General features: G+C 38.4%; 1 protein-coding gene across 2 annotated transcripts in view; it reads left to right on the top strand.

Moving 5' to 3' along the window:
- The window catches only part of ALK (ALK receptor tyrosine kinase), a 322,024-nt gene that overhangs the window by 89,221 nt on the left and 205,474 nt on the right, over positions 1-27,329 (top strand). For both annotated transcript variants that reach the window (XM_032989384.2, XM_042789515.1), the window contains exon 3: positions 5,978-6,142. In XM_032989384.2, the coding sequence (XP_032845275.2) occupies positions 5,978-6,142 (165 nt within the window). The remainder of the gene's footprint in view (positions 1-5,977; positions 6,143-27,329) is intronic.

Genomic DNA, 27,329 nt, shown 5'->3' with positions numbered 1-27,329 from the left:
CAGCGTGGTCCCCCTCTCACAGGAGACAGTCCTCCACAAACTTTCTCCAACATGAGTCCCTCCCATGGGCCGCAGCATTCCCCACACTGCTCCATCATGGGTCACTAACTTCCTCCGACTGGATTCCCTCCCACGGCTGCAGCCCTTCCCAAGCTGCTCCGGCGTGGGACACCCCCGCATGCTGCAATCCTCCCAGTGCTGAATTACAGCAGCGGGGCTGCCTTTTCCCACGAGACCCCAGCCTTCTTTGGGCACAGCACCTTGATTAATCAGGCGGAAGCCACAGGCCATAAACAATGTCTGCTCCACCGTAGATCTTCATGGGTGGCAGGGGGGGCCGCCCTGCCATGTCACCACAGGATACAGGGGGGTCTCTGCTCCGGCACACCTCCCCCCTCCTTTCTTCCTCCGTTCCTCCACTGACCTTGGTGTTCACGCAGCTGCAGCAACTGTTCCTCACCACGTCCCTTCTTAAATACATTATCACAGAGGCGCAGCTGATTGGCTCAGTTTTGGTGCAGAGGTGGAGCTGACTTGGAGCTGGGGGAGCTTCCAGAAGCTTCTCACATGGGGCTGACCCTATAGGCCCCTCCCCTGCCACCAAAAGAACTCCAGCACTCACTCAACCCAGGACAGGATACTAAGGCCTTGGGTGCCCAGCATGGCTACACATGTCATACTATCCCTTAAAATGTGCCAGTTTGCCCTTTCTCAGTGCTAAGCAGTGAAAGGAGGTAAGTGAAAATGTCTCTTCGGGTTTGCTTTCTAGGAACAAGGTAGTTAAACCCTACAGTTGTTTTTCTTCTATAATTTGCATGATTGCTGACACCTTTTCTCTTTCCCCTTCTGTTTTTTTCCATGCCCTTCCATCCTCTGGTGGATTTGCTCATTTTAAATTGGTGCTGTACCTCCAGTTGCACAGTGGAAAGGTAGCACTAGTGATCCATTTGCAAAGAGTTTTACCCCTTTTTTGTGCCAGTGGGGCAGTGCTCGCTTCCAAGGGCCTGGCCTGTATTTGGTGCCCTCCTGGGTGTTCAGCAGGCTGGTGAGCTGACAGCCAAAGAGCACAGTCTGCTATTTGTGCTTCATTTTTGGGGACAAATACTTACTGATGCAGGCTTCCTTGTGTCAGCCCACATGTGTACCTCTGTATTGGTGGATAGAAATTCTGAAGGGCCTGATGAGGCAATCAAAACCCTTAGATTGAATGCCCTGTGCTCTTTTCTGCCCAGAGGGAATGGGAAAGACTTTAGGAACTGGCTCTGTCCCTAGGATTAATAACTGCAAAATCAATTTGTCATTTCCCTGTCATAAATTAAAAGCTTATAGGCCTTATAACACGAGTAAAATAGGGGTTAGTGGGTATTGATGGAGGTCTCAAAGCTCACTCAGCAGAGCACATCTCTACTGTACAATTTAAATCACGTCTCCTCCACAAGGAATATCTGTCAATATTTATATAAAAAAAGACATCCTGCACAAGAATACTTTACCTCTTTCTCCACTGCTGCTGTGACAGTTGCCACTGGAGGAGGTGTGTTCTTGAGGGAGGTTGTGGTCCTGTTTTGATCAGTGTAAGTGACCTCTACATTATGCATTTGTGTCTCTAGACGTAGAACAAATTAATCATGTTTAAACTGATGAGGTGCCCCTTAGGATGTGTATCTTTAAACTGGTCTTTTTTAGAACCTCTACCTGCTCCCTTGTCTATTGTAATTAGGTGTGAAAGCAACCACACCTTTTCAAAGGGGTGACCAGCTGAGAGTAATGGAGGAGTGATTTGTAAGTGTCTGCAGACTAGGAGTGAAAAAGACCCTTTTAAGTCAGACACATGTAGAATTAAACAGGAACAGTCTAGGAGGAAATTAACTGCTGGTAAGGTTTTTGTGGTTGAAAGGCAATGTGGTTTAAAACAAATTAGTCTGTTGTTGGGGAGCTGAAGAAACGATAATCAGAATAGTTTCTTAACAAGAATAGGCTTTTTATGTCTCTCTTTAAATTAGATTATTTTTGTTCTAAATAAGGCATTTTTCCATGATGTGTGGTTACACAAATGGTCTAAGATGATCCAAAGAGCGAATGATTCATAATCAGACCTGCTGCAATGTAAAAGGGTATTTCCTGCAAATTACTCTGTTCTGGTGTATTATTTATACTATTTTAAGTAATTTGTTTATCAGAAAACTCCAATCAGTTTAATTGAAACAGATGTACTTGCCAGATATTTTAGTTATTTGTGCACAAATTATTGCTGTTAAGTACACTGATTAAAAATAAATAAATTGAAGCACTCACAAGACTAATGTCATCAGACACACACACACAGATTCCACTGCTTTTTCAATTGTATAGTAGCTTCGTTTACTTTTCAGTCTATGGTTGGTATCCTGTATCTTCTTACATACTAGAAACAGAAAGGATTGACATCTACAGCCTTTTTTAAACAGGTGTTTAACTTAATTTGATTAAAGAGGAAACAAAAGTGATGCTTGTAAAGGTGTAATGATGATGAAGTAGACTTCTAATAAATTAGCTCTTCTGTCTCTCTAGTGTCCAGTGGTTGCAGATGCAAAAGACTGTTGGACAAGGTGTTGCTTTTTTTGCAGTATATTTAAAAAGAGACTTTGTAATTTGCTGGAACTTAAATTGCTATAGAGCCTTTAGGCTCTATAATGTCAGTAGAGCTGTGGCATAAATGCATATACTGGATATAAAGCTTTGTAACACATCTTTAAAAAACAAAGAAACAACAACAACAAAAAAAAACCAACCAACCAACCAAACAAAAAAAAGCACAAAACCTCCCACTTTACTGACTAGACACACTATTCGAGTCCTAAAGCTCTGTATCTAGTGAATTTATATTAATAGTAGGCTTAAAAACTAATTGCTAAAAGTTGTGTTAGATTTAATTACCTTTCCTGCAGTGTTGGCAGTTCTTCAGAAAAGGGCAGAATGGCCTTTATTCAGTTTCCAAAGGTACATGGCTACTTCTTTATGTGCTTAGCTGGGCAAGAAAAGAAATAAACTGTGTGTCACATTTAAACATGTTAAGACAAAAGTAAAAAAGGAAGGAGAAAGACCTTTTTTTATGCAGAGGCATTAAAAAATGGCAGGTGCTTTGTGTCAGCAATTCAAATATCGTGAAGGTTCTGTATTTGCAAATGTGGTTTATATGGCTGTGTAGCAGCTACCCCACCAAGAGCAGCTTATCAGTGAAAGAAATGTATGTGTTGTATACAATGCCTTTTTTATAAAGTATATTACATTGTCAATAGTGAAGGACATTGTGAAAGAAGGGAAGCCTCAGGGTAGGAAGTTAACATTAGGCTTGGAAGACTGGATGCTGTTTGCATAGACTTTGCTGTGTTGCATCAGATAGCATTTCTTTGTCATCATTTCTTTGTACTGACTAGAATAATAGCACTGAAATTTGTGTCTGATACGAGATTAGTTTAAATAAGAGCCTATGAAGAGCGCAGATATTCTGGTCATGTGGGGGAACTATCGAGTTCTGTAAAAGATGCAAGTATGTTTTCATTAAGTCGCAGATGCCCTTGGATGTATGAGCCAAATAATCTCCTCCTCTGTCAAGGAATAACCTGTTGTAAAGGCCATTCTGCTTGACCACACCAGGCATGTTAGATCATGTCCACTTCTATGTAGGCTATTCCTTGCAAGGAAAGGGAATGGTATTGCTACTTGACTTTTCCCGCTTCAGGCAGAGGCTTTAGTTGTCTGCAGGGGTCATAATGCTAAATGTGACGACTTATTTAATCACATACCCCAATTAAGTTGTCCCAGTTGTGGGTCAGAGGCCTGCCATCTTAAGGGCTCCACAGCTGATTGATAGCTATCTTCTAAGGAGAAGGTTCAGGACAGTGCGACTGAACAGGGGAGCTGAGCTGGCTATCGAGTGCTTGCAGGTGCTGTAATCAGACTGTCAGGTGGCGAGGACTGGAGGAGCAAAATGAGAGTGCCTTGTGGATGTCTATGAAGGGCTTCTCTGCTTGGCAGCAAGAGGGTAAGAGAGCACAAAGGCTCCTGTTGGCAGCAGTTGGATGGAACAGGAGTAGAAGCAAGCAGTGAATGCTGGAAAGCCCCTGAAAATGTTAGAGACTGATGTGGGAGAGAAGCCCGTGAAGAATGAAGTAGTTGATTTGAAATGATCACTCTTGCCACGTGTTGTCTTTGTCCTTCCCTTCTGTTGTCCTGTGGGTTCTGTCAAAAAAGTCCTTGCATGAGCTGTGTTTCTCCCCCCTGCTTTTTTTGACAGTGCCTTGAAGCACATACTAGTTGAGGTGTTCTCTGTAACTATACAATAATGATGATGTATCTTCTGTAACATGTAGTTGAGTATTTGGGCTTTGATACAAAGTTTAATAGACTCTTAACACTTTATAGGGTTAAAAAGATGTTGGGTTTGTTTTTATTTTCTTGAAGAACATCTAAGGGACTAGAGATAAGTGGTCTGAGGTTTGGGTATGATATTGCAGTAGTAAACTGTATAGCATGAATATATCCACTGTTCCCTGCTGCCTAAATTGAAGTGTGCTTCATGTGTAATGAAATTTATATTGATAACATACAGGCCTGAAGAGGGTAGCAACATGTGCATTCAAATCTTAGGAAATATGTATAACCCTTGTTACTGCTGCTTGTGGTGTGTATGGTTTCCTTACATTATATGATTTCCATGGTGTTCATAATGCTGAGTGAATGATAAAGCACCTGATTAAGAAAATCAAATATAAACTGGGAAAATAGACTGTTCCTTCCAGCTTTCTGCTAAAAAGGCAAATTAGCTAGGAAAAGTATAGTGAGAGGGCAACAGTATTAACCTTCAGATTAGAAAATGTTATATCATCAGGAGAATAGGCTGAGCTACATAAATCTGTGCACACTAAGAAGAAATTAGATGTTTAATAGAGAATGTAATTGAAATTTAAAAAAAAATAGTTAATTTGAGTAATGTCAATTCAGATTATTTGTTCTACTTGCGTAGCTATGGCAGGACAGTAGACAGTGTAGAAAACTCTAAAGAATAGCTGGATTTTTCTGTTGGGCTTTTTTGAACGGATCTAGCCTTTTCACAAACATTGAGTTAGTTCAGAAATAGTTTCTTTCTGTTACTAAATATTGTGTTGAGTGCTGACTATAGTGATTTAGGAATTTTGACAATTAAAAGTAAAATCCGTGCAGGTTATCACTGCATGGTAAGCAGCTTGAATTATGGTGTGATAGTATATTGGACACTGGGAAGTGAATCATAGTTGCACCAGCAAAGTAATTGGTTTCTGAAAGAGACACATCTCAAAAAGAAACGTCTGTGTTGGAGGCAGATGCTGGCTGTACTGCCTGGAGGCTAAAGTTCTGCAGCAGCAGATTAAGCTTCTGCTGCCTCAGTAAAGTGTTTCAAACTCAGGGGGGTCAGAAGGTTTCTTCGCAGGGTACAGTCCCGATGGCTCCCAGCATGTCCCATATGTCCAGGATATACGACTCACTTTGCAGAGTCCTGTGCTCACTGAGATGGAACATGAATATGAAGCGTGTTAGTAGTCTTTGCACTATAATGGTCCTGGTTAAATTTGAACCAGCATTCCAGAAAAGATTGGCTTTCTGTCCCGTTTTATCAACTAAGCTATTTCCCTCTCAGTCTAGATGTTGCCTTTACCTGCTTTAGCCTGTGCTGCCCTATTATTTGTCCTGAAGGGGAATTACTGGCTCTTGGGTTTTCCTCCTGATTTGCTGCTACCTCCACAATGAACCTCTGTGCCGTCCATTTCGGACACATTTTTGCCTGCCTGCTTATGGGCTTCCTCTGTTTCTTTCTACCTCATTATGGAAAAAAGCAAGCTCTAACTTACTGAAGTATAAAATGAGTGTGCATACACACACGTGTATATACACACCTTCCAGTACAGAGGAAGCTGAATTTAAATTACCTGGTATGTTCTATGTCTGTTTTCTTTTTCAGTATTTGACTGCAATTTTGAATCTCCTTGTGAGCTGGAATATTCCTTTACCTCAGAAGATCAGGAAACCCACAATGATGCCTGGCTCAGACTGAATGCAGAGGACATCTCACAGCTAAACATCCCGGATGGGCCAGAGAGAGATCACTCTGAGAATACACCTAAAGGTAAGATGAATATAATTATGTAATGCCTTCAGTGTAGTGGTTAGTTTTAAAAACAAAACTGCCTCACTCCCACCCCCATAAAAATCCCTACCAAAAAAACCCAAAACCCCACCCAAACAAAAATGTCCTCCTAAATTTACTTAAGACAGCTATAATCCTTTTACAGACAATGCAAACAGTGTGACAGACAAAAAGAGTCATTCTGCACATGAAAGATCTGTTTTTGTCTAAAGGCAATCTGCTATAGATATATGGGGAGCAAAATATCAAATATAGTATTGTGATAAATCTGAATCAGGCTGGCCCATGCCATGGATGGTATTTGGATGAGAACAGTACTGTGGTGCCTATGTTTAAGGTCATTCAGTGTTTGAAAGAGATGAATAAAATAGTCTGGCTTTACTTCTGCTCTGGGTCGTGTTTATTGCTTGCTTACTTGCAGACCATTTTAGGTAATATCCTTGTGTCCAGGGCTTAGGTTTTCTGTTTGTTAAGAAAACAAAAGATGGGGTTTGCCCTTAATATAAGAAAAAAATTCTTGACTCTAAAGAGAGCTAGGAAGCGTGATAAGAGGGGATTGCAATAGTCTTTTTTTCCTTCCTTGCAAGAAAATTTGGTTTGTTGGAATTATTTTTCCTGCTTATGAGCATATCTGTGAACAGCAGCATATTTCATTAAAATTATAAATTCTAAAAAGATTTTGAGATGTATTTGTACTCTTCTAATCCTAGGAAAGCAGAAAAATTCTTAACATCCTTCCTGTTAGTGACACCCACTTAAAACCTCTCCCGGTAAAGGTCGGGTGGTGTGATGAGGATGCAGCTACAAGTTTTAACCAGTCAAACAAAGAGGTATATGGAAGGACAACAAAGATTATTGGGGATATGGATTGGTTTCTGTACTAGGAAAAACTAAACAGGCAGAGATTCTTTATTCTGTCTGTGATGGTACGACTTAGAGTTCTATAAAAATGCACACTGAAGAGCAGTGGGAAGCAGCTGTGAAGTTAGTGGGTGCTGGGTATAGAACAAGCAAGAGAGGAGATATTTTTCATGTAGTACCTGAATAAACTGTGGTAATAAGATGCATGAATTAATGTTACAGAGGCCAGAAGTATGCATAAGTTTAAAGAAAGATCAGATGAATTCTTGCAGAATACATTCACCCCTGGTTCTTTAATTCAATAGTCTTTTTACAGTCCCTGACTCAAGAAGCGTCTTGCACGGAAAGCTGCAAGTAGAAGGATCTTTTTCTTAGTAGCCAGTGTCAGAGATGGTATTTGACTTGTCAGACCTGCAGTCTGACTGCTTGTAATAGTTCTGATGTTCAGGCAAATGTGGAGGAAAAGTTTCAGTGCTGATTTCATTCATATTCTTTAATTCTGTTTTCTCATCCATATCAATAGTATAGTACTTTTCCTCAGATAGACACTATAAATTAACTTTTAAGGCCCATTGCTTGAGCACTGATTCATCAGCAAACCAAGTCATTTTGGTGGGATCTGTGTTGTGTGTAAAGCAGATGGTCCACATTTGTGATGCATGCAAATATCTTCTAATTTTCACATCAAAGAACATACATGCGCATACTAAATTTCTTGCTACAAAGATACAGTTAAGTGAAAGTTTGAGGTAAATCAGAATGTCTGCTTTTGTTCTTCTTTTTCTTAAATTCTAGTGCAAGTTGGCTGCTGCTGAAATTTAGGAATTAAAACCTGCTTGTTTTGAATTGAGAAGAGTAGCTTTCACTTTTCTAGAATGGGGCAGGGGGAAGAAAAGGGGGAAAACCCATGAGGAAATAAATGTATTGTTCCAGCTGGAGGAGCTGACCGGATTGCTGCAGTGTTGCATATTGTTGATGTTTGTTTCTTTTGAATTCTTTTGGTAAAGTTAGGTAGAGAGTAGTATTGGTTGATGATTTCCAGTTGCCTATTGGGATAAAATTCCATTTCTAAACCCAAAGGTTTGGGTTTTTTTCTTCATCTGGAATATAGGCAATTTAGGCTGAAGCTTGTGTTCTGCTGTTTTCTCCTATTCCAAGGGGCAAGTACACAGTGTCACATTGATTGAGTGGGTTTAGATTTGTGGGATGCCAGGGTGAGTTGTTTGGGGTGTTTTATTTGCTTGTTTGTTGTTTTTTTCTTTTGTTTTGTTTTTAAATTATCAGTCATGTTGGACATAGTGGTAATTTTCCCTTAAGCCCCTCAGTAGAACTGTAGGTCTGCAACTCATAGATGACTGTAACTCTTCTGCATATAAAGACTCATTTGAAAATCAACACTTGGAGCTAGCATCTCTCTATTTTAAATCACTTTAATTACAGCTGCTTGGCACAGATAGTTGTGTGGTCTGTTTCAATCTGAAATAATTAAGCGCAGTAATTCCAACCCCCACTGTTTCCTGCAAATTGTACTTCCAATTATCTCAATCTCATTTCATCTCCTTTGCAGACAGTAATGCACAGAGATAAACAGATAGCATAACTAGATTTTGGGGTGGTTTAGCTCATCCTTGTCACTTGGCTATCAAGTCATGTCAAGACATTGATAGAGACAAATGCCTTGGGTATGATTCATTGGGCTTTATATAAGTGTCTGTAAAAGGTTTGGTAAGAAATCATTGGTAGATCTCCCAAAGAGAACTTCTGTATTTTTGCCCATCCCTGCAGCATGATGCAGCTCAGTCTTGAGAAATCAGAATAAATCGGCATGGATCAAGCTACCTAGAGGAAGAAATTTCAGGTGTCTCAGCATTTTGTTACAGTCACGTCTGAGTGCTCCACTCGCTTGTCGTGTTCAGCATGTGGTGTCACACAAATCATTGATCTTCTGAAAAGGGATAGATGGTGAGGTGGCAAAGTTTGATATTAAATTATTCAGGGCAAAAGATTGGAGGTCTGGTTTGCAAGGAATTGAAAAGTGATGCTTAACGGGATATTAGTGGCAGGTGAAATTTAGTGTAGATTATTTGAACTGAGGTGGTAGGAGAAATTATCAGAGTTTGGCATATATAAGAATAGATTCTGAGCTGGTTGTAATCACTTAAGCTGATTTTGAGGTAACAATAGGCCTGTGAAAACATTAACTCAGTAGCAATGACAAAGAAAATGTGATGTTGGGACTTACTGGGAAGGGAGTAGAAAATAGGAACAATATTCTATAGTATAAATGTGTGGGTCAGCTGTATCTAGAATACAGCGTTCTGTTCTGGTTCCTATGAATCAAAAATCACTTAGTACAGCTGGGAAAGTTATTCAAAGAATGGAAACAAGGATGATTTAAAGTATGTAACAGCTGTCTTTAAAGGAACATTTAAATTAATTAGAGATACCCTGCCTGCAAGAGAAATCTAATGGAATACATGACAGAGTTTTATACAAATCACAGAATGTTATAAAACCTTTATAAAAGATGTCTAAAAGTTTATAAACTCCCAAGACTTTATAAAGCACCAGAAGGATGAGTACAGAAGGAATATTCATTATTTCTTCTAATATAAAATTTGATGTCATCAGATGAAATTAGATGTCAGGTTCAAAACAAAAGGAAATCCTTCAGTATGTAACAAACAGTAAAACTGTGGAACCTTTTTCCACAGAGTATTGTTGGTGTTAAAACCTTTTATGGGTGTTCGAATTGACAGGATGTGTGCAGGAAAGAAAAATAGTTCTAGCTACTAAATTCTCAAGACTACATTTTCTGGCTCAGAAAGTCCTTGCACAATAGATGCCTGAAAGCCGGGGGTGGGGAAGTACAACTGTTCGCTCTCCCTGTTTCTATATTCTTTCCTATATATCTACACCTCTCTGTTTTCAGAGCCAGATGTCTGAAGCTAATGGATCTTTGGTCTGTGCTGGTAGGGTTGATGTGGTGGTGTGTCCCTCCCTTACCTCCCAGCCCAGTTATTTCTTCCCTATGTAAAAGGAGAGAAATTCATTAAGGGTTTCAGACCGATTTGGAGAGTCTGAGGAAAGATACTATTTAAACATTTACTATTATTTGCTAGTCTGTTAAAGATTTGTGAATGGTATCAAACCATGCAAAAAAATATTGGGTATTTGGTAGGAAGAACTGCAGGACTGTCTATAGAAAACTATAGAAGGGAGGCTTTGCGGGTTTTTTTTGCAAGTTTTGTGGTAAAACGCTTCACTTTCCTCCTTTTTCTCCTCCATCTTGTAAATGGACCAGTGTGTTATAGAATCACTAGTGTGTCTGCCAGCTAGGCCCTGCACGGTACGTGAAGATCTGCTGGAGCTACCAGTATTTGCAAGTCAAACTTCTGTAACTTTCTGTAGGATCAGAGATTTAAGGTAAAAATTCCACTGATGTGCTAAAGATCGACAGGAAAACATCCACTGTTGGGATCTAAATCAGGCCTGTATGTGCTGTAATGAGGAGGCAATCCATTGTGGATTACTAGACTTATTTTAATTCATGAATAAGCAAAAAGATGCTATAAAAAATTCAAGAATTCTGCATCACTGACGACATTTATTTATTTTGACAAGTGTGATTAATTCTTAATTATTTATGATCCTTCATAATATATTATACCAGCAAATGTACTGCAGTCTATTGTAATGAAATATGAGAAACTGGAGATCTTGCAACTGTGGCAGTATTTCCTAAGGAGGCAGGTTAGACAACCCAGTTTGTGGTTAGAATGACAGAGTCTGTAGACCAAGGAGGTTGCACTTTGCAGCTCTGTGGACGTATGTGTTTGTCACACTCAAGCGAAGGAGTCCTTTGCCTCTCTGATAAACTTGAGATGGGTCAAACCAGCCATAAATTCTGTGCCTCTCAACTCTTGATTCAAACCCAGGGTTTTCTGTACTATGGGGGCCTCTAGGAGACTGCTCTGAGTAGCAGGTAACATCCATCAAAAAGTGCGCCTTTACAGAATTCACCTCTCCTGCTGCTACCTCACTGAAGTGCTCATATTTTCCTTCCTTCAGAGAGGCACTGGCTCAGCTTCCTGTCAGCAACATTGTGCCCATGGACTTGTGGAGGGCAATAATTTTGGTCCCTGATCTGGGAGCAGTGTCATGGCTTCCTTCCAAGTAAAATTTAACAAGGAAGAGGAAGAGAGAGAAACCACTAGTACAAAATTAATCTTGTATATTTAAGGAGAAAGGACCAGAAGCAGCTGGACCCAAAACAAGTACACACAACCTGGATCCAGATCTGTGCTTGATCAAATGTTGTCAGGGTGATCTGTTTCCAACCATAAATACAGTTTTAAACTTGAAGGATTAGAGGCTTGACCACTCCTGACTATGGTGATGCAAGCAGGTCGCCTGCTCCACTTTTAAATCTTGTGAGTGTAAAGTAAGTGAATTTCTGCTTCTGTTATCTGAAGACTTCAGAACTATGAAAATATGCAGCTGCTTGATAAAAATTTCAGATGAAGAGATAAGTTGGGGAGGTATGACCACCATTTCAAATAAGAATCAAGAAAGTAATAAGCCACCCTGCAAATGTGAACACCAATTGAGACAACTCCTTAATGGAAAATGTAGATTAAACTTTCATGAAGGATGGCAGGGGAAGTGGGAGATGAATGAGGACAGTGTCCTAACCAGCCACTGATTAGTTGAAAAGCTCTTATGTTAAGTTCTAAAGCAAGAAGTATCTGCACGTTGTGTTAATGTGGTTTTGATTTTTGTAATTATTACTAAAGAAATGGAGCAAGGCTCAGGCACTGAGCATATTAGCAAATGGGAGATAATGAACTGCAGGATTATAAAATGGCTGTTGACTTTAATTTATGATTCCTCAGACAAAGAAGAATGAGGCAGATAATAAAATATAATAAATAATATTTTGTTTCAGATTATCACTTTATTAACAAAACAGAAGAGTATAAATCAATGTGAGCTTGTAAGAAGTAAGTAGTTGAGAAGTTATTTTTCATGTAGGACCCTTAAGCGAAAAAATAAAAAACCAAAAAACTTGCAACACTAACAATTACACTAAAAATTAGGTGTGGGGAGGAGGGGAGGAAATCTCTCTGAAAAAGATAGCTATTTACCAGGGGAAAGAATAAAGGGTAAAGAGAGTAGTTGGGCTCATGCTAGACAGGCAGATGTCTTCCCTTTACATTAATCCTTAAGACTGGTTTGAGGATATGCCTTGATTTTATAGAATTGATCTATCTTATGTCTTTTAAAGAAGATACCAGAGTATTTCTTCTTTTCTTCAGTAAATCAATACATGGAGTTGAGGTTTTGACAGGGTCAGTCTGAAAAAAAACTCCAGAATTGCCTCCTCAGGAGAATTTCTATTTTGGAAGAAAAATGTTTTTGAACTTATTGTAAATTTTGACAAAAAACTTGCAGACCTGAATGTTTATTGCATTCCTCTTTTTAATACTGGAGAAGAATGTGGATCATCCTGGTTTGTAAAGATTCAATCTAGATAGTTGAATAGTCCTTAAAAAGATACTGCTGTGGTACGATGCCACCCTAGTTTTAGTATTTATAAGCATTCAGATAAACAGCAGGTATCCTGTGAAGGTTTGTAAACTTTCACACTTTTGTTTAGTCAAAGTGGGATTCAGTTTTCTGTTAGTTATTTTCCTCTTTAAGATTCAGCCATTGAATGAGTGGAAATAATTGTGTATGCGTTGAAGGATCAGCTACATACCACAAGTGAAATAGCAGAAGATTTAAGTGAGATATGGAAGGAACACATGGACTGAAAATTATTTATTGATCTTATTGTGAATGGGTGATTTATGGATTTGTAGGGATGGCTATCAGGTTCTTTGTAAACAGAGTTTTAAAATAAAAAATATAATTTACAGTGAATAGTCTTGGCTGGTTTAGTTGAGATTTAAATTTTTATACTCAGCTTGTAACTCTTGATATGTATATGTTCCCAACACAGCCCCATAGGAATTTACGCAATGTTCATACACAAAATGCAAAGCCAACTTGCTTCCAGAGTCTGTTGGGCTGTGAAGAGGAAAAAAAAAAAAGCAGCCTTTTTATGATGTCAGATTTCAGCTCATATTCTGTTAGTACAAGAAATGGACCAGGTGTTCTTAGCATTTTGCAGCTTGGCTCTTCTCATTAGTATTACACTTGTGCTTTGTTATTGGAAAATTATTTCCCTTTAATGAGCCTTCTCTAAAGAGGCAAATTATTGTCTCACTGTAGGACAGTGTGTTTGTTTATAGAGTAGGTATGTATTTATGTGGACTATGGATAAGCATGTGGATTTGTTGATTCTAGAAATCTTGTTTGTTCATTCCTTAATTCAGTGAAGACTTGCGTGCAATTCAACATGAAGCACTCTGTTCCCCAAGCTGAAAAAGAAAAATTAATTTCAGTGTGCATCAGATGTTAGTATGCTCTAATGGCTCGCTGCATACCTGTGACTAATGTACTTCAACAACTATATCCAGAAAAGGCATAGAGAATGAAGAATAAATGGGTTGTAAAACGGTCTCTTTCTCACTCTTAGAGATGCTTTCTCCTTGGCAAGATGAGAGGCATAATAAAAGGACAGCTGGAGGGAAGCATATCCTGCTCTTGGCTGTGTTTGACCTTTTTATAGGAAAAGACTACTGGATTAACACACGTTTGTAATTTTTTTTTTTTTTCCCTGTGATGTAGGGGCAGTGTTCTTTATCCCTGAATGCTTGTGTACATCCATGCATATCATATGTTTGGGTTTTTTAATTGAACTTTTCGAGTATAGAAAACTCATATTTGTGCAAAGACTATTCAGTGATTTAATAAATTGTTATTTGGTAGTTTTAATTTCTTTCTAGCTTGCCTGCTACCTCTATTTTCTGTATAGTTTTTTTTTTATCATGCCAATGACAGCTTATGCACACGGCTCTGGACATAAAATCATAATGTATGACAAAGGAGTATCAGCAAGATGCTGTAAGCCTTGCAGCCACTTGGCTGCATATTGCCACTCCTTACAAACCATAGTCTAATTATATCTATCGCCAGTTACTACAACAACCTGTGCTTTTTTTAGCACTTTACCTAGGAGGCCCTGAGAATGCTTTACTAAATAAGGCACTTCATATGGTTTTAAAGATTTGGAAGGTGTTTCTCTGTGTCATCAAAGAGAAACTAAAGCACAGTGTGGTTAAATCAATAGACCAAAGTGAATTGTGTTCCTAGCTGTGCCAAACTTCTTTTATCTCTTGCACCTTAACTAGTACTAAAAGTCAGTTGCCTGTTGCAGTATTTTTGTCATGAAGTTGGCTTGTTCCACTTATAATAAGTAGACATCATCGTGGGATTTTCTACAGTCCTCTTCTGTGAGATTATGTTAAAAGCATCAATAAAGTGACAAGAACTGGAATATTTTCACTATTGTTCTTCACTTCAATGATAATGTGTCTGTTGTTGTGTTGTTGTTGTCTTACCTATGCCTGAATGAATACATTGAAAGAGTCACAGAACTCTGAAAGCTAAGAGGTTTTATTGCTGTGACTCTTGCCAAAAACAAAGCCCGACTAATTAAACAGAAGTAAAAAATTGTTTATTTGGAACTGTGATAGAGAAAATATCATGATTCAGTAAGGATTTTAGGGCAGGCTAAGCTAAACCCAAGTGGGGTTTGACCATTTTGCCTAATCTGTACAGGTAAATTTGGGTAAAGAAAGAGAAGGTCAATTTTTCATATTTTTGTCCTTGTTTTTCTGATGAAATTTGAGTTCCTTAGATGCAAATCTATAAAAGACATGTTGGTACTAATACTTGTGTAATATCTCATTTTTGGAAAGACATAATTGCATGTACTACTTCAGAGGTGTAGCAAGTATTCCCATAGACATGCCTTTGGAGGTTAAATCGTACTCACGGGAATTGTTAATGTTAGAGCTGACCAAAATAGTTTCATTTACCTTTACTTTGAGAGGGAGTGAATTTAGCTGTATAATCCTCAAGTTTTCTCTCGTAGCAGATTAAACTGAGCACACTTATTCTATCCTACTCAAAGCAGCCAACGGTTGCAATGCTTAAGATAAGATACTGAGAATTCTGTTTTGTCTCTTTAAAGAAATTTTTTCTTAATACCGTGCAATGCCTGTTTAGGCGGCCCCAAGCAACTTGCCTAGATTCTAATGAATAATCTTCCATTCAATTATGAGTTAGAAGCTATCCCTGAAGTTTCATCTGTTTTCTTTGTTTGCTTATTTTGAGAGCGTGGTGATTAAACAGATGGTATAATGTACGAACACAAGAACGGCCATACTGGGAGAGCAGGAGAGGGAAGCAAACTTATGGCCAGACTTTCCAGAATATTCTCTCACTCTCCAGACATGCTGTGTTAAAGACTGTGTGCTAAGAGGAGCACTAAAACATGGCCCTCCATGTTATGTTGTAAGTCTGCTGGGATACCCACTACAATATCTTGTTGTTGATTTGGGATTTCCAATCCTAGACCCCATTCCTATGCTGAGCAACACTGCCTTTGTGTGCAGCAAATTACGTTGTGCATCACTCTCTTCGTAAAGAAATCGCTTTCTCCAAGTCCCCTTAAGTCCCTTCTGTCTCAGTGACATAGTCTTTCTTGTCTACAAGATACAGTCCTTATTGTCTACAAATACGAGCAGTCTAGAAATGCTTGACCTTTGTCTTCTACTTTCCCTAAATAAACAGAATTTAAAAGACGGTAAATATGAGTGACTGTCTTTTGCTAAAATGAAAAAAGACTATTTTAAAAATATAATTTTTACTTATTTTAGTCGTTCATATCACTTGCAAACCCTGATGAAAGTTGGCTTTGTTAGCTGAATGCTCCAGTGTCACAACAAAGATGAGAAGCAAGCACCACTTAATTCTAGATGGCATTTCCTTAAGAATTCAAGAAATGTAATAGTGGGCTTTTAGCCATTGTCCTGCATTTTTTTATTCCTAGTCTATGGATGTGAGCAAATCTTTCCACTCTTCTGTGAGAGGCGGTCTTTCTAAATTACCTGGTGTAAATATGAGTAAACAAGATGCTGGGCAGACTTCTCCAGATTTGGAGAGGTGTTCAAACAGCAGAACCAGAGGGTTTGTGGCTTGCCATTGCCTGTGTTAAAAGAATAAACCTGATGTAGGACAGAACTATAGTAACTAGCTCTGTATGTTGCTTTTAGTGTGGGTCATCTTGCTGCTTTCGTGTGCTTCCAGCGGGGAAGTGGAAAGGTCAAGCAATGAGGGGAAGCATTTTGCTGCGTAGCACAGATAGTCATCTCTGGCAGTCATTTGGAGCTTTGCAAGGCACATAAGCAGCATAATAAAGGTTAGATCACAGTTTCTTTTCACGTGTCACAGTAAGTTTGTTTATCAGAGAAAAGCCCGAGCTGCAGAGCTCTGGTATTAATTTTGAGCAGCTGAAGGTTCAAGGACATTCTGGTTTCAAGGTGTATATTCAGAGCATAGAAGAAATAAAAAGGTCATGTTAAAACAACATTATGATGCAGGTTTAATTCCACTCTCAGTGTTTTTCCTGAAGGTGTGGAAGTATTTGGGGCGGGGCAGAGGATGGTTTATGTTTGGCTGCCCTAAAAAATTACGGCTTTTCAGGCTGCCAACTATGAAGAGGGCAGGTTCTGCTTGCTTGCCTGAGTTGATCCTGCATGTCAACAAGGTCACTTCATTACAGGGAAAAGTTTATTGTGACATAGAGAGCTTGGAATTTTACATACTGAACTTTCTTAGATCAGTATGAAAAGAAAAGATCGTTCTCGTATCCTCACTACCTAATTATACAGTAATGCAAAGCCGTTTAATTCTGTAGTTGTTGGTTTATCTTTCCAGCTGGCTAAGGGCAATATATTTCATGTTATCATATCATTGTCAAGTCAAGATTCCTGAGGAATTAACAGTTTAGACAATTAATCTTTGTTTATCAAGGGTGAAAAGCAAGAGTCCTAGAATAAGATACTATAAAATATTATATATCATAATTCAGAATCTGTGGCTTCCACCTAAAGTAATGACCTTTCCTATGATTAACCAAGCCAAAGGAGTATCTGTTAAGAATGAGTAGATTCTAAAAATGACTACTTAGTAAAGATGCCAAGCCATTTGAAACTAGTGGGAACAGCTGAGTGAACAGCAACCGTTAACATTTTTAATAGCAAGTTTCTTCAAGGACATTTATTTAGGTATGAATGGTAGCGTAGGATAGGTAGCTGGCTGTCTTATCCGTCCACAGAGAAAGGTGAATAGAGGTCTAGAAAGTGTTTTAGCTTTCTGAAGGAATTGGTCACCTCATTAGAGAACAGAAAATCTGGATTCCAGTTACCTGTAAACCTCCTGAAAAAAGTAGTGATAATTGTAATGACTTTGAAGCAAGGGATGACTAAAATGTATTCCAGGCCTTTTCAAGGTTGGTGTTTGACCTGCTGCAGGCAGTTCTCTCTGTGGTCAGCATGCAGAATGATTAATGGTAGATGTTTGCTGTCCAAGGGACTTGAGATTTTTGTCATACATGAAGCTGAATTGAATATGGACTAGTAGAATATTTGAAGTGTTTGGATTCAGCAGTATTACTCCTGGTTGCCTTAAAATCAAGGAAAACTCAAGAAAAACTGTTCTGTTGTACAGTGGACATTTGCCAGGACTCAGTGACAGGACTAAGGGGTATTTCAGTACAGATGAAACTTCAGGGACTGGCATTCAGGTTTTCCTTGTAGTGATGAGAAATCCCATTGTAAAGTCATAGGAGAGCTAATATGTTTTTAATAGTATTGGTATTGTGCATTTGCATATGCACTTAGCTGAGATGTTTGGGAAGTTTGTCATGGATGAGTGTTGTGTGAAGCTGAGAACTTCCATTTCTTTCCACTGATTTACAGTGAGAAGGTGTCTGGAGAGGTAAGGGGAACTGTAAAAATGTGCCACTTGAGTGATCATCTTGTATTTTCATTATAGAGTGAGTGACAAAGTGTAATTGAAATAACTGAGCTCCAACCTAATGAGGTACCTCACCTGTGTGCAAAGCACCACTTAACTAGGGGGAAGAGGTTTTTTTGCATAGAGGAGTTTGGCTGGGATATCCCTGAATTAAGAGATATGAATTAACTCAATGGAAAAGATGCCCATTACAGACAATGCCTTTAACTGCTCTCTACTGTGTTGGGTTTTTTCATCTGTATGAAATGATACATTTCAGAGTACTTTGGGTGGATAGGTGAAGTGTACTGCATTAGAGCTACAAATTGATTGTTATGTGTGTTATTTAATGTTACATCCATTAATTCTTGGGGAGGGTGGGGCACCAAAGACTGACCTTACCCTGAGTGTGAAGCTGTTAATGGGCGTTGCAGCAAGAATGACCTGAAGGACCTGCAAAAATTAACTAACTTGTTGGTTACTTTATCTGTTACTTGGTATGCTACTTTTATTGGCAAGCCAAACATTTTTTTTTTTTTTTAAGGAAACTGAGTTACTAACAATTCTTTCTTGCTAAAACAACTATTCATAATACAGACTGCAGAAATTTCAGTGAACTACAGATTACACTCACTCCTGCAATGTTATCAAAGTCTTGTTTGGTGTTGTTTTTTTTTTGTTATATTTACTGAAAAGCACCTTCTTATTCCCTCCTCCTCCTCTGATCTTTAACAGGTGTCCTCTTGTTGTCCTTTGAAAGCATCTTGGGCTTGTTGGATGAAGAGGTAGAGACTTCAGAAAGTGAGGAAGTGGCATTTTGCTAGCCCAGGTGTATTTGAAATGGGCCTATTTGTGAAATTGCTGAAGTAGTTCCTAGTTTCTTATCATCTGGTTATAAAAGCACGTTAAGCTGAAGTCTGGAATGTTCCTTAAAGCTTGACACTGTCCCAGGGTGATATAGATGTGCATTGTCTCACTGGAAGTCTTGCTGCAGGTATGGGAGCAAGCATAGTGACAGCTTTTTGTTGTTTGTTGTTGTTGTTAACATGAGTGCAATGCTTTTCTTACCTTAGAGGTGCTAGCTGGTGTGGTAGTGTAAGGAAGCAATGTGGTGCCACTTCTTCCCACTCCTGTATACTTAGAGGAAAATAAAATTGGTGCTCATTATGTATGTGGAAGTTCTGCACTTCCTGCATGAGGTAAGGGACAGCAGAGAGACCAGAGTGAGGTTTGCCCCTGCACAGGGCATTTCTGAGTGATCCAATTTAACATCTTTGGTCCTTTACCAAGTTGGTATTAGACCAGAAACTTAGATGAACAGCAGCTTGACAACCTGTACTGCAATCTGGTGAAACAAGTTCAAGAGGGAAGAAACCTTATATTTTGTGAACTCTTTGGCAATTTGGCAAATGTCATTAAGGGGGGGGGGTGGGACTCAACATTTTATTCCTCTTCAGAATTAAAACTGAACCTGGTGGCATGTAGCTCAGGCAGCGGAAAACTAGGGGAGCAGTAAAGGGAGTAAGTACATCATGTAGAAATAGTAGCATATCGGGTTACTAGAATAACTCTGCTGTAGGGTTCAGTCTTTCTAAGGACCAATATCTGCTGTGTGACAATAGACAAACTTCTCAGTATTTCTTAGGACTACTCAAATACTTACAGCGTGTGCTTAAGGACCTTGTTAGACTGAAATACAAGGTTTGCCTCTGCAGTATTGGGTTCACAGAACGTGTTATGCGTTTGATAGCATGTCATCTCTGCTACTGAGACCTGCGCTTTGGTCACCACAGAACACATTTATAGAAAGAGAATGACTTGTCTCTGACCCCAACACAATGATGTTTCTACTTCTTTTCAGTTGGAGGTAACAGCCATAAGGATTTCTCCCTTGCATCACCTTTGGTCTATAAAGCACTAACACTGAGAACAGGAGATAATTTATCACCTTTTCCATATTACCAGATGTCTCTCTAATTGATGGGAATATTTTTACAATCGCTTAAAAAAAAAAAAAAATGCTTTTGAGGAATTTTCCCCTAGTTGACAGCAACTTAATGAGGGGTTGTGACTTTGTAATCAATTTTAATTGGTATGTAGTTAATAGTGCTAAAAATAACAACTTCAACTTTGATATTGGATGATTGATTTGTGAAGCCACTTGTAAATGATTGATCTTTTGTTCCCTAAAGGTTTTTCTGTTAATGCTTTTTAAAGTAAAAAAAAAAAAATCAGGCAAACAGAAGCTAAAGCACAGATAATGTATGTCATATTAACCACTGCTACCGTAACTGGATTTCTATAAACTAAGAGCTATGTGTTTTAGTAGTTAAACCAGGAAACTGGAAAACAGTATTTCTAAGTGTTTTTCCCATTCCATCACTGACTCAGTAGGAATATGATAACATACAACAGCCATTTTGTCCCTCAGTTTGCCAGTGAGCCAAGACTCTTTTTAAAATAGTCAGCAGACTCTGTCAAATGTTATAATGCTAATACGGATCAGTTCTGGTAAGACTATTTTATAAAGAGAGTAGAACACTGCATCATCCTGTTATTTTAAGAATACATGTGCTCAGTTTACAGATGACAAGATGGCTTTTTTCCTGCACTGGTAACTGTCAACCCGAAAGACCAGTTTCTTCTGGATTTCTTCCCTGTTGTCAACAATACTAGAGGGTCTCTGATTAGACCTTTGTGCAGCCTGCTCTTCTGTTGTTGAATCATAACTGAGAATTTTACTTTTAATATTTGAAGTGGAGGAGCACCCTTCTTCATTCCCAGAAGTTGTCAGCCTTGTGGCATCAGAGATTTAAATGACATGTTAGAGCAAGCCTGTTTGCTTGCATGTATATTAAATGAGGTGAGAAAGAACAAACCCTTTTCGGATCATCGTTATTTAGGGTAGGACCACATTCTGTATGTTTGCAAAGTACTTTGAGTTCCTTCAGAGGGAAGGTGCTCTAAGTTAATACTACTGTTCTGTGTGTAAGTGATAGTGGGTCATTGGCAGTAATGGGACAGTGAAAATGGATTATCATTAATGTCAGCAAATACAGTTTTAACAATGTTAAACCCATATCTTTGTGAAACTAAATGAGATTTCTCCTAACACAGCTACTTATTTGTATTCACTATGCATTGCACAGACTACCTCACTATTCTTAAAGCAACTACCAATCACCACGAGGAGTCAAGCAGACGCTGCATTCTCCATAATTACAAGCAATTTTCCAATTGAATTATCCCATGATTTAATTCCTTAGCTTGCATCTGGAGAGCATCAGCAATGTGCAGCTGTTTTGGCTTTGAGAATTAATTGTTGCTAAATGCATTAAGAGTGGTCTTGCTGCAATGATTTCAGAAAAGAGTTAAATCACAGCTCACTTCTGGATTAAACTTTTACTACTTATTTCCTGTTCTCTTGACTCAACATCATGATACAGGCCATGGGTTTAGTAGCATTTGTCTTGAGTAGTTGTGAATCTTAATTCAAAGTAAGTGTGTTTGGTCACTGAATTGAAGTCATGTTACAATGAAACACAAAGTTTAATAGAACCATGCCAGAGTTGATAAAGGGTGTAGGGCTGGAGATTAATGATAAAAGATGTTAGTTTATACTGCTGGTATGACAGCATAGCTATGGTTTTCAAAAAAAAGAGACAGTAATTTTGCAAAGTAAATGGTGAAATAGGTACGACATCTCACATCACAGGGTTCTTTAGGCAGGCCAAGTGCTTCATATATAGGATGACTGTCTTAATCATTTGTCCTTGACGGAAGAGTGGACAAGTATTTAGACTGGGAGTAGTATGTGTTTTATTTCCGAAAATAGAAAAAGAGATAGAAGGAATATTGAGAGCTTTGTGAGGCTGAGATTACCAGCAGGGCTTTCCAGAGTCTATTAGATTCCAGTGAGAGCAGATTTATTTTTATCGAAAGTCCCAAATTCTCTTATTATTTTTTACCATTAAGTATGAAGACCATAGCTAGGGGTCTTAAGAATCCTAAAATACAGTCATGTGTTTTCATAACTCCTGTGGATTAATGAGAACATTCTTGAACCATACTTAGTTAAATAATGATATGAGGAAGATATGGAACTTGTAAAGCATGCATTAAGTTTCTAGCTTTGACTTGTGTGACCTTTAGATTGGTTATTTAATGTCTAGGCCCCCTTTGTAAACAAATACCTTTTGTGAAGTGTTGTTGATCTAAAGTAAGGTTAATATCAAGTATTCACTTTGTTAACTGGTTTTGTTGCATTAATTCAGATAGCAAAAAATTTTATAGATTTTTAGCAAGAAAATGTTACTGTTAAATGAATACTATTTAAGAGCTATCCATCTCTATATAAGTCAAAGTTATCCAAAGCTCTGGAACTTGATTATGTAGCTAAATGTAAAAAATGGGCTGGTTTAAGAGTTCTGAGATCCTGCAAGTCCTGTTTATGTGAAATGTGTGAAGTGTATGGTTAACTCCTCTGAGAGCTTGGCTGTTTTCATCCAAGTATTTGGACAAGTCTGGGCCACCTTTTATACTAAGTCAAATTAGCTTCTGGGTAGCATCCTAAGCTATCTTAAGATAAAGTAACATAGCCCTATTGAAATTTAGTGTTTTTTCTATTTATCAAGAGACAGATCCTGTATTAGTATAGGTACTTATGAAGAAAATTAATTTAAGAAAATTATTTACTTTAAAACCTGCAGGATATTTGATCTTACACTGTGGTATAAAGTTTCTAATTATATCAGTGATGGTGAATTTATATGAATCTGGAATAGAAAATAAATTCTGTTTATGTATTGCTTGTATTTTCAATAAATTTTAAAGACATTGGTTTGTAGAAAGTGTTACTATTTCAAAGTGTATACACAGATTATCACAGTTCTGGATCTGGATCTGACTCACTTTCTCAAAGGCAATTTGTCTTTGCCTTTTTTTTTTTTTTTTTTTTGACTGTAGCAAAGTAGTTTCTGTTAAGCTGAACCAAATCTACAAAGATTTGGAGAGTCTAGAAGTTTATCTTTTGTAGCCTAACAATAGAAGGGGGGTGGCAAGCCCCCCCCCATAAACATGGTGCTTTTCAAACACCTTACAATGATAAGGACAAGTAGGTTCTGATTATATCTGAATAATATAAGCATGATTGAGTTTGCCTAATGATTATGTCTGGCTCATGATTTCTCCTTCCAGTGAGAATCATATTGTGCAGGTTTAATGTAACCAGGACACTAAGGCAACAAGCAATTGAATTAGCTGCTTATTGCAAAAGTTTCCTTTGTTCTCTCCCAGAAAGCAGCTTTCTGTAGGTCTTGTCTGCTAAAGAATTTCATGCTGTTATTTTTGTTCCTTAAAGGTAGGATTAATTTGGGAACATGGACAAGTAGCAAATGCCCTGAATTAACAACTTTATTCTCTTAAAGATGAAATAAATTTTGTCAGTTCTGTTCTGTGGCTGGAGATGTCTTATCCTGTTCCTAGACAGGGAGGCACTGAAGTTACGTTTGGAAAGCCTGTGTGGGCAATTGCAAATTCTTCACAAGCTGAAGAGAGAACTCCTGAAGGAGGAGCAGTGAGAAAGGCATAGGACTGTTGGACCAACCAATAGAAGAATTTATGAGTCATTGCCTCTAGACAGCATAGAGAACAGAGAAGCAGTGGGATAAATGTGGCCATGTAGGACTGAGAGGTATTGCTAATACAATAATGGAATAAAGTAAGGAAGAATGTGGTGCTTTTAGGATTGGAGTCCCAGAGGCAAAAACTGTAGCAGAAAATGAAAAATCTTGTACATGGAGCATAGTAAGAATTTCTGTTCCACACAGGGGTTTTATTGGCTGGAAGTGGTAAGAGAGACTTGACAGTTTCTGTTAATTGCCACACCAGTCAGCTGCAAGTCTGGTGAAGATTTTCTGGAAGAGAGAAGAATATGCTATTGCCATTGCATGAAACGGTAACAGTGCCTAATTCAGAGTGTTGCATACCAGTCTTGTCAGCTGTGTTTGAGAAGGGAAATTTAAAATGAGAACAGGTGTAGAAAAGGGTTCCTAGAATGGTGCTTAGGGAGCAGAGGTCTTTCCACACAAGGTGAGAGAACAAAATGGCCCTTTTCAGTCTACTGACATGAGGAGAAGATATTGGTGTTTATATTTGTAGAAAGACAACTGTTGAATTACAGGAGAGCTAGCTGAAGGAGAAAACAGTGTTGACCAAGGAACATGTGAACAAATACAGGCCACAAATTCATTTAGCGTGGAAATGAGAAAAGGTTGCAAAGTATCAGAGCTGTGACTTAGCCTTCCAGTGAAGGGAGCTGGGAATCTGGCCAGTTTTAACCTAGCACTTCATATTGTCCCTCAACAGATGAAAGAACTGCCTTTCCTGATGTTATTGTTTTGTGTACTTCTTAATGTAAAGAACCTGGTGTGGTAACTTCTGAATTGTCCATAAGCCAGTTACTAGAGCACGGCTGCTCTTCCCAGCTGTGTACTGCACCCGTCCACTTATACAGAACTATGGTGTGCTGAAAACATCTGTAGCTCAAACCATGCAGATCCTGTAATAAGTTTTCAGCCTCCAACTGCACCCTCTCCCACGCAGTAGCACTGTCAATTTTAGCAGTGATACTGTTTCATAAAAGTATATTGTCTCTGACTTGACATTGTTGTCAGGAGGGTGGGTTTTCTCTGCTTTTCAAAAATCCTGGCTTTTTGGTCATCTTTTCATGTGGATTTGGATGTCCTGAAAGAACAATCAATTCGCTGCATTTCTTTTTACATCACCACCCCACAGGAGAACAGGGTAGCAGTGAGCTGCCAGGGCTGTTTGCTTAGCTATGCTGTGAAGAAGTAAAAATGGGCACTTGACAGCTGTGTTGGTTCCCCTAAGTCCTCCACGAGTCAAGCATTGTGTGCTGCATGGTTTACGTTTGGTAACTGAGCAGTTAAAGATGTTGTATTCTAATTACCTGGCCAATTATGCGCAGTGCAAAATTCCCTTCGAGTACTGCTGTGATAGCCTGAACTTCAGACAGTCTTGTGATTAAACTGTCCCTCGATGATGAAGTCGATAATTAACAAGAAGGCATTTTGCTGAGTAGTGAACAAAGTCAAAGAAAGAACAGAATTGAGTTTTCAGCGCTATAATACGGTTTTAATGGTGTTCTTCTCAGGGACGAGAATTGTCTCTGACCTCCCCTGAAATTAAAAATGCATACCCCTGTGCAAAAATGTGGACCTGATTTCTTTATACAGAACATAATGTTGATAATCAAAGGGATATAGAACCTACCCTGTGAGGAAAGACTGAAGGAGTGTTAGGTCTTTTCTCTCTGGAGAAGAGAAGGCGCAGGGGAGACCTCATTGCAGTATTCTGGTACTTAAAAGGGCAGCTACAAAGAGGACAGAGGCTCTCTCTTCACAAGGAGCCACATAGAGAAGACAAGGGGCAACAGGTACAAGTTGTACTGGGAGACATTTCATCTCAACATAAGAAGGAAATTTTTTTGTGGTAAAAACAATCGTTTAGTAGAAGAACTTCCCCTCTGCTGGAGGTTTTCAAGATGTGATTGGACAAGGTGCTATATAATCTCATCTAGGCTCCCTTTCCCACAAAAGGTTCGACCAGATGATCTGCTGAGGTCCCTTCCAACCTGGGCTGTTCTATGATTCAAATTTTAACTAGGTTAAAGCACCTCAACAACATGTTTTTTTTCTGTGATAGCTTCATCCCAATAAAAACCCTGACAGCCCATGCCCGCCCTCTTGAAGTGCATTCATAGCTGAGCATCTTTGTCCTTTGTGCCAATATGTGGAGTTCTATACTTTCAGCCCTGAAAATCTGAGTGCCAGTATCCAGTGATGACTAAAGATGAAATTTTTATTGTTCATTTGTCCTACAGTCCCAATGTAAGAATTAGACATTTACTTCTAACAGTGTTAAGTGTTGTATGGACATGCAGTAAACTGGACAGAAGGCCACACAGCTCATCTATGTCAGCCTGGCATGAGCTAGGAGCCAGCCAGCCAGCAAAAACTATGCTACATTACAGCATTTTACTTGAACTGATTTTTCTGAATGTCTGCTTGAGCTATTCTCTTTGGAATGTATTAGGTTTTATTGAGGGCTATCCTCTTACAAAATTTAATCCTCGTGAAGATGTCAGCTGAGAAAAACTTAAATACTCTAGAGACTGCATTTTTCTCCCTTTAGAAAATTCAAAATATTAACAGAATTATCCTGAATGAGCAAATGTTACAAATTATCCTTGACATTGGGAACATAATTAAATTATGGTAACTGGTTAAAATGAACTAAACCTGGATTTTTTTATTCTTGCTAAAAGTTGTAGCAAGACAACTTAAAAATATACGTGAGCTTGTATAAACATCCTTCAACCTGCTAAAAAATTGTTTTGTACATGGAACAAGCCATTTTCTTTAAAATAAAAAAAATTAAGATTAATTTCAGTCTAAAAATGAAACTTCTGGCAAAGATCTTTCAAAGACAATAACAAGTTAAATCAAGGGCTCTATGTTCCAGCTAATATAGTACGTGAAAACAGCAATCATCATTTGGTAAATTGGTGACTGAAAATCAGTTGACAAACATAGAAAGTATAATGCAGTAATTGCATGAGGTCTGTGGGTACCAGGTGGTTATGGCATTGAGATTGTCAGCAAAATGAAATCTGATTATTTTTATATGGTTTTTAAGTTTTGTGCTTAGATTCTGAAAATGCTACTCATGGTTGAACATGGAACTGTCTTTTGTAAGAGAGGAATGTGTCTTCCTCTGTTTTTTGAGCAATATTTTTCCTTAGAACAAGTACTTTATGAGTTCTTGTGTGTAGCAGCTTCTACTTTAATGGTTTTTAATGGCCTTCAAGGCATAGAAACTTGCATCTGATCTAATGTTAAGTTTTACTATGTCATTCATTGCCTTAATAAAATTAGTGGAAATAGCAAAAGCTAGAGAGAACTTTGACTGTTACAGCAGATGTAGTGGCAAGCTCAACTTTCCTTTAACCAAAAGGAAATAGAAGTAACTTCTCTTATAATCTTGATGATTATGCATACCAACAATCTATATCATATATGATGTCAAAACTAGGCTGGACTTTTAAAAAGAAGAATACTTACCATGAAATTGCCGCTGATGAAACTAGCTACAAGTCCTGAAATGTGATTAATATGTCCTTGTTCAATTTCGTTCTCCTTCCCTAACTTTAATTTGGGACAGAAACATGCAAATATGAAATATATTAGTTCAATTTAATAGGAATTAAAGCTTTTCTCTAGAGGTGTGTGAAAATGTGGGGGAGGAATTAGCA

Source organism: Tyto alba, unplaced genomic scaffold (assembly GCF_018691265.1).
Source record: "Tyto alba isolate M040663 unplaced genomic scaffold, T.alba_DEE_v4.0 Super-Scaffold_16, whole genome shotgun sequence".
Lineage (NCBI taxonomy): Eukaryota > Metazoa > Chordata > Aves > Strigiformes > Tytonidae > Tyto > Tyto alba.
The sequence above is the reverse complement of the archived record's forward strand: the minus strand, read 5'-3'. Positions and strand labels throughout refer to the sequence as shown.